The 7,703-nt window shown below is 43.5% G+C and overlaps 1 protein-coding gene across 1 annotated transcript; it reads right to left on the bottom strand.

Annotated features, from left to right (window-relative positions):
* Nucleotides 1–4,275: 4,275 nt before the first annotated feature.
* LOC128440042 (transcriptional coactivator YAP1) lies at nt 4,276–7,406 on the bottom strand. The gene is made up of 3 exons (XM_053422618.1): nt 7,108–7,406; nt 5,883–5,995; nt 4,276–4,853 (listed from the first exon to the last, which is right to left on the bottom strand). The coding sequence occupies exons 1-3, from the start codon at nt 7,200–7,202 to the stop codon at nt 4,618–4,620; spliced, it is 444 nt and encodes a 147-aa protein (XP_053278593.1). The 5' UTR covers nt 7,203–7,406; the 3' UTR covers nt 4,276–4,617.
* Between the last annotated feature and the right edge of the window lie 297 nt (nt 7,407–7,703).

The following is a 7,703-nucleotide window of genomic DNA, read 5'->3' as shown; positions in this document are numbered from 1 at the left end:
GTGTTTTGGGTTTTTTTCTCTTTAGACTGCCAATCATCTAGACAGAAATTACCTTTTCATTTCTATTTTTGTGTTTTTTATTGTTTTTATAGAATATGGTTATTATAATTGTCTGACATATTCTTTTAACTCCAGGCAGCAAGTCCCCAATCGAACGATAATGAGCCATATCAGTTTTGATGGATCCCCTGCCACAGGCATCGTATACAGACAATACTAACATATAGATATTTCCTTTTAAGTGAGATTCTGGCATAAAACCACGAGAGGTTCTGACGTTTCACCGTCGACAAACCGGAAAAAACCTTGTCAAATGATGCAAGAGCCTGCAACTGTGTTTTCAACCGGCTGTGGTTTTTCTATTTGAATTATCAAAGGAGAAATGTCAGAGATGACGCCGGTGAAGAAATGTGTTCACGTCCGATTTAACGGTTAAATCATCGACGTGCGTAAACATCAGCAGCTTCTACATGAAGAGGAATCGGCTGCCAGCATCAGGGGAGAACAACCAGTGATGCAAGTGAGCATGATCGATAGAAATACTAATAATCTAAAATGTTCTAATCCATTTTCCGTCTCAATGATTTATTTAGAAATCTCCAACTATCTCCTGTGACCCCAAAATTCGACTGTCTCGTGTATTATTTACATATATATAGATATTAATGTGTTTGTGTATTTGAGTGTCAGGAGACAAATGTGTTTCCTGGAAAAGTAAAGCTGCAACTTTTGACCACCATTTAGGTTTAAATTGTATATTTACATTTAACAGTGACATTATCTTAAATTAATGTATTTCTTGCTAAATCTGTGAATATAAAGTTTACAAATATTGCATTAAATGTGGTGAAAAGTACATTCGACGCCCTTAAAACATGAACTGATACTTGACTCCTTTAGATTGGACGTGTCCCAGCATCCTGACCCTAAACCTAACTTCTGAACCTGACCCTAAACTCAGCACTTAACCTCAACCCCATTGGACACTCACATGACAAAGAGTGTTAGCTATACTTCATCGATGGTTGTGGCGTCGAGTTGAGCAAATTCTGTCCTCTAGAGGTCACAGTAGGTAACTACATCTTGCTTATTGTATTGGTAGGTTTCTAAATGGAAATATTACTCTGCAATTATGTCACAATTAAAAAAAAGGGATAAATGGCTGAAAAATGTACTAGGATATAATATAAACTGTGTAAGAGCTACAATCTCTCTCTTGAAGTTTCTAACAAGCACCTGTGCAATAAATCTACTAAGAACTATCATGTTATAAAAAAGATTCAACAAGCAAAGGAGTGTAGAAGATAATAACTAAAACTAAAGTACTTGTAAATTGAATCATTTGCACGATGCCAAATCACAACACACATTATCTCAAGTACCAGCACATTGTTATGTTTACCTTGTGGCTACAAAACTTATTTTATTCACAGTGAGTAACAGAGTGCAGAGAGAATTTAACACCCAGAGGGCAGGTAAGCAATGACTTAGATTGTTTATGTACAAATTTGTATAATTTCCTTGTATATCCTGTTTCATAATATGTGTTTATAACATTTGCTTGTAAATTTCCTGAGAAAACAAAACAGTTATGTAGTTTAAACTCATGAAAATGTCATAAGGCTTCAAATATGTCATAGAACAGCTTATGCAATACAACCCATTGGAACATTAAATCAAAATGTGTATCGCTGAGTTTATGATTCAATCCTAAAAACAAAGAATAAATTGACACGCAGGGGAAAATATTACCACAAAGTATATAGTTTATTTCAGGTCAATTTCAAAGTATCATATGAAGAGAGAGATATAATGTAACAGAATTTATTGTTTCTAAAACACATGCACATATCTATCGAAAAATGAATAGATCATTAATGAATATAAATCATTTCATGTGCATTTAGAAAAAAACTCTAAATACGAAATCCTTTAACTTGTGTGATTAGTTCTACTGCTACACTGACAGTCAACAGCTAATATGCTCCGACACGTACACACTAAGTAAGCACAAAACCAGGTCTGTGACAAAATGCATCAAAATGAAAACTCTGTAGCCGTGCGATACAAGCACTGCAGTGTACCACTCGTTTTTTTTAGTTGCATTGTTCTCACCAACACTGTTTATCCATCTGAATCCATCGTCAACACATGATTTAATGATCAATCAAATCAAAAAAACTAAAAAAAAAAAAAGAGGTTTCTCGCACAGAATAATAAAAAAAGTTCTCAGATCTACAAAAAAAAAAAAAAATTATTGTTCCATCAAGATAATGCTACCAATTGTGTAATCGGCTGGCGAACAGAATCACTGTGACATCCTGCGAGGCCTCATGGAGGGGCGTGCCCGGCAGGCGGATTGTTCAGAGGCTACTGCAGCAATCAGAAGGTGGAGTCATGGTGTAAACATCAAAATAACATGATTGTGAGAGTGTTGCCGGTGTGTCGTCTCCGCCGGGGCTTCCTCCGCACTGTCTTCCTCGGAGAGCGTGTAAACATGTGAGCGCTTATAGGAGAAAGAAATAAACACTTGCTTCTCTGTTCTGAAACCTTAAATCCTTAAATCTCAGGGTTAGTCACTCAAAACAAAACCGTCTAAAAGAAAAATAAACAAATAAAAATAAAAGAATCTCTCAGCTAGACCTACTCAGACGTGCCCGTTAACACTTAGAAACCTACATCTGTTTATTTCCTCATTAGCTTATACAGTTTGTTCATACAGAGGCTGATTCACAAATCAAACCGTTTCTGGACTCGGTGAAAATGGAAGCAAAATATATAAGTGTCGGCATTACCATTTAAAAAAAAAAAAAAAAACATCTTTGGAATTTGCCACCACAATTCCTGACTGAGATAATAACTGATTGTTTTCTTAATTACTCCACGATAAAGAAAAAAGAAGAAAAAAATTAACAATCCACGTAACTCACTGCCAGTCAGTCAAACCCTCGGCCTCCGGCTCCGCCCCTTCGACTTGACTCTTAAACCTGCTCAAACTCGTCCAAGCTGTAGTTTACAAACCCCCCCCCCCCCACCCCCCATGTTTCCACACACGCCAAAACATCGTGCACGGAGGCGTTCGGCTGCCCCCCCCCCCGCCCTGCCCCACAGGAAGACGGTTTCAAACGTTGTGTAATAATAATGTACGTTGTCACAATTGATCGAAGAGCTATAGTTTCTGTTTGAGATCTGCCTTTTTTTTGGTTAATGTTTAGGAAAAGATAGTAAAAAAGCTGCATGTGATCAACAAAAAAAAACAAATCACACCAATATGTATATAGTCAATAAAAAAAAAAAGAGACAAGAAATGAATCAGCTAGATTGTTAAAAATGAAATAAAAACTGGATCCGTGTCCTGGCAGACGTCTTGTTCTCGGGCGAAGTGAGGAGCTGCGATAACAGTCGACCCCCCCTCCGTTAAATGTAGAAATTCATCAATGAAAGAAAAACAATGAAGAACAAAAGCAAAATGCCGTTTGATCTAACGCTATCATACATATGTAGTAACCTAAAAATAAAAACAACACACACAAAACAAAAACAATAACAAAGAATGAATCACGAATTAGGCTTGGATAAGACTGAGATAAAAAGTTATTTCCCTAAATCCCCCTCATGTGTTTATAAAACAAAAAGAATACAATGCTGATTATTGAGACATTAGATATTAGAGGAAGAGTGTGGCTGGCGCTCGTGAACGCAGCCTAATGCTTATTGCGGTACAGAAAAAAACTTCGTAAAAATTGTTCGCGGTGCTCGCGTCTCTCAAAAAAAAAGGAAAAAAAATACAACTGAAGGCACTTGATCTATCAAAGGTTTAACTTAGACTTGCTGGCACAGCCAAGCAGCGATGTAGTCGGTCCCCAGGCCCCAAACCTCAGTCCACCCCCCCCCCCACCCACCCCCCCCCCCAGCGGCAAAAGCCATCATGTCCGAGCTGGGCCAACACGTTGCCTTTACTCCAAATCAGTATTGTTTAGTCTTTATGCTTCTTTTTTCTTTTTCGAATACATCATTTTTGGTTTTTCAGGCTCGTTGAATAACAAACAAAAATCAAAAAAAAAAAGGAAAAAGAAACTTACAAGGCCAAAATACAAAGCTACTTAAGCTGGATGCAAATAGTCCCAAACACAGTGGAGTAGTGCTGCAAGAAATAAAAAAATTAAAAAGGGGGCGCCACAGAACCCCGGGCGATAACGGGTGAGCAGTCTCTGCAGAGGAGGACGTGCCCAGCTCCGCTCTGAGGGGTGGTGGGTGGGTGGGTGGGTGGGGGGGGGGCGACCCCTGCCCTAGGTGGCGATGCCCTAGATTCACGGACAGAGCTGTGAAAGATTCGGGGACCCTTGCGTAAATTGTCTGTTCATGGGCCAGCCTTGAAGACACAGACAAAAAGTAAAAAGAGACGACACACCAGTGAAGAGAAGAAGAAGAAGAACAGAGCGACGCTGCCTCGGAGAAATTTAAAAAGGAGGTTCTGGCCCCGAGACAGACGTCCAGAGAGCCCTCGCTGAAACGTCTTGTAAAAAAGGCTTCTAGGACTCCTTCACAGATCAGAGCAGGCAGCAGTTCGAGAGTGTAGAGAGAGGAGGAAGGGTAGCACCCCCCGCCCCGGGCCTTCTATAACCATGTGAGGAAGCTCTCCTTGTCGATCTTGGTAGCGGCCAGCACGGACTCCATGTCGTTGAGGATGTCGGAGCTCAGCGCCTCCTGAAGACTGGGCATCAGCTCCTCGCTCTCCACCGCCATGCTCTCCCCCTCCAGGGTGCCCAGGTCCACGTCCGTCCCCGGGATGGCGTCCAGGTAGTCGGGGAAGCGGCTGGGCTGCGACCCCATGGAGGGCGGAAGAGAGTCCCCTGGTGAACGGGAAGACAGAATACACTTTAATTATCTCGGTAACAGAATGTTTTGAGGACGTAGTCGCGTTGGTAAATTACGAGCGGCCGAGAGGGAACCAGTCACGGCTGCTCACTGGTAATTACGTGCAGGGGATTTGAGAGAGCTGCACCATTACCCTCATGGTGGTGAGAATTAAAAATCACTGTCATTATCAGCTCAGTGGATAAACTCCAGCGTTTAACACTCGACTGCAGTTGATTCAGATAATTAAAAAGGAGTTTGCTTGAATCTGATTTTCACTGTGTGATGAACGGCTCCTGCTGCATTTAGATGTGATGAAGAGATGCTGTAGTGATGATTAACAGTGGGACAGCTTCTTTTTGAACGTTTTACTGTTATACAGACACGTTCACCACGTTCATATAAGTTTAGGCTCAATGAAAAACATCTCTTCATAAAATGCAGCACGGATCAAAAGTGGCAGGAACTACGTGATCGCACTTAAAAAGGGTTTGATCTTCACATCAAAGGAAACATGGTCACTTTTTACGCCACTAAACACCAATTTATATTCAGTTTTAATTATAACCTTCATGGAGGTTGGATTAAATTGATGACATCATCTTTAGTTAATACATTTATTGTGGAGAAGGTAAATATGAGAATATAAAGTTAACAAATATTGATTTAAATCTGGTGAAACAGCAGCTTAACCCTAAATCTCACCTCGGCACCCGACCCTCTTGTTTTCCCAATTAAAGTTATATAGTATTGATTGTATTTATATATTTATATTGGTTTATATATGTAACCGTATTACAGCACGGTCACACATACGCTTATGTGTCACAGGAGGCTTATAAAACAATTGCTTCCTGTGCTGAAGCAAAGCGCAGCGTGGCCTGCAGCTCAGCTCCGGTGAACTTTGACCCACGATATTCACATACGTGTGACTGCTTTACTTGTAGCTAGGTGTTCCTAATAAACTGCCAGCTGAGCGTACAGTCAGTAAACCAGTCTGTGATGTGATGGTCTCCCGGCCTCACCTGTGTCCATCTCATCCACGCTGTTGAGGAAGTCGTCTGGAGTGCGAGGGACGCTGTAGCTGCTCATACTCAAGCCGCTGTCTGTGCTCTCGTCCCTGGAGTGGTAAGTCCCGCTGGAAATACAGAAAGAAATTTAAAAAAAAGTTAAAAGAGCTGCACAGATGCTAATAAACATCTTCAATTCTCAGCAAACTGCAACAGAATAAAAGTTTGATTTGTCTCCGGGCAGAGCTTGGGACGAGCTTAATGATCATCACCATCATACTTTGACACACTCGGTTATTAAAAGCACACAGGCTGAGAAATAACAGTGTGGCCTGGGTTCCCTCGGGGGGGGGGATCTTCTCCATATATATATACATGCACATTTCACCACTTAGATCTGTGCGAGCGACGCCAGCGACTAATTCACGGCGACGCCATTGAAACCGAGCTGCGCCTTATTCGCCAATCGATTGCGGATCATACGGGGGGGTGTAAGGGCAACAATGAAAAGAGGGCAGAGGAGACAAAGGAGGGAGTGAGGGAGACATTTGACAAGCCTATACTAATTAGCAGAGGAAAAATATGTAGGCAGAGTATGGCAGGGGCAGGATGAATGAGGCCATTGTGAGAGCCGGGGCAGCAGGGAGGAGGGGAGATTAGGTCGGCCTGTCTACTGACTGGACCACATGTTCTCATGGCCTGCTTGCTATTCAGCCCTTTTCCTCACTGCGTCCTCGTACAGGCGGGTTAGGGTCTGAATCATTTCCCAGGCTGCGACCGAGCGGCCTTCACCGGGAGAGGTAGAGATCCAACCTCCTCCTGATCACGGCTTTTTGCACGTCTCCGCCCGTGTGTCCTCACTCCTCGAGCTGTGGACACCGTGTTATAGTTTGAATATAATCCTGCAGGGCTCCAGCAGCGTCTGGGTTCCTGCCTCGCCTCCACTGCAGCAGTCGTACACCAGAGGTCATCGTTGTGCAGTGAACTCCTCCGTGGAGCTGCAGGTTCTGAATGAGTCATTACCATGTGAAGAGGGTTAAGCCCAGAGACTGGCCTTCTGTTTTTACTACTTGTGTAACTGAGGGAGCTCTCACCGGGGCTCCAACTCAAACAGCCCCGGCTCACAGACTCCCTCGAACACGACCCGCTGGGCCCCTGCACGGACATCGCGTGTCTCATAATTGTGTTGCACCGAGGGGGGGGGGGGGGGGGGGGGGGGCCGGACATCGGTGAAACCAACCTGTTGAGGAATGGGTCGGAGCTGTTGGCAGTCATGGTGCGGGCGTCCTGGGCCATGGGAGAGGACACTGGGTTCGTGCTGCCATCTTGCTCCATACTGGTCGGCAGCTGGTTCCTCAGGGCGAGCTCCTGTGGAAGACGACAGAGAGAGAGAGAGAAACCCGTGAGCGACACGTTCGACCCCGCCCCGAGAACCTCGGAGGCTAATTACACACAGCTACAGTTTCAGGGAAAATATGCCGGAGCTGCTGTCTTTGCATAACAAGTTTAAATTGAGGAATTGCACCACAGCCCTCCGACGTGGTGACTCTCCATTCCCCCCTCATCCAGAGTGTCAGATTACATGAGAAGGGAGGGGGGGGGGGGGGGGGGGGCGACCACAGTTGGAGACAATTGTTTTCTACACATGCTGCATCAGATAAGGCCGAGGATATGAAGTCATGTTGGTGTTTTCCCTCCGGACGCCTTCAGCAGGAAGCTGCAATGACAGAGGTCACGGTTCCGTGGATGTGAGGGTCATAAGTGACGAGGAGGAGGAGGAGAACCAATGAGATGTGACCTCTTTATTTTTAAAATGTATGTGGTTAGCAAGAAAAA

Source organism: Pleuronectes platessa, chromosome 5 (assembly GCF_947347685.1).
Source record: "Pleuronectes platessa chromosome 5, fPlePla1.1, whole genome shotgun sequence".
Lineage (NCBI taxonomy): Eukaryota > Metazoa > Chordata > Actinopteri > Pleuronectiformes > Pleuronectidae > Pleuronectes > Pleuronectes platessa.
The sequence above is the reverse complement of the archived record's forward strand: the minus strand, read 5'-3'. Positions and strand labels throughout refer to the sequence as shown.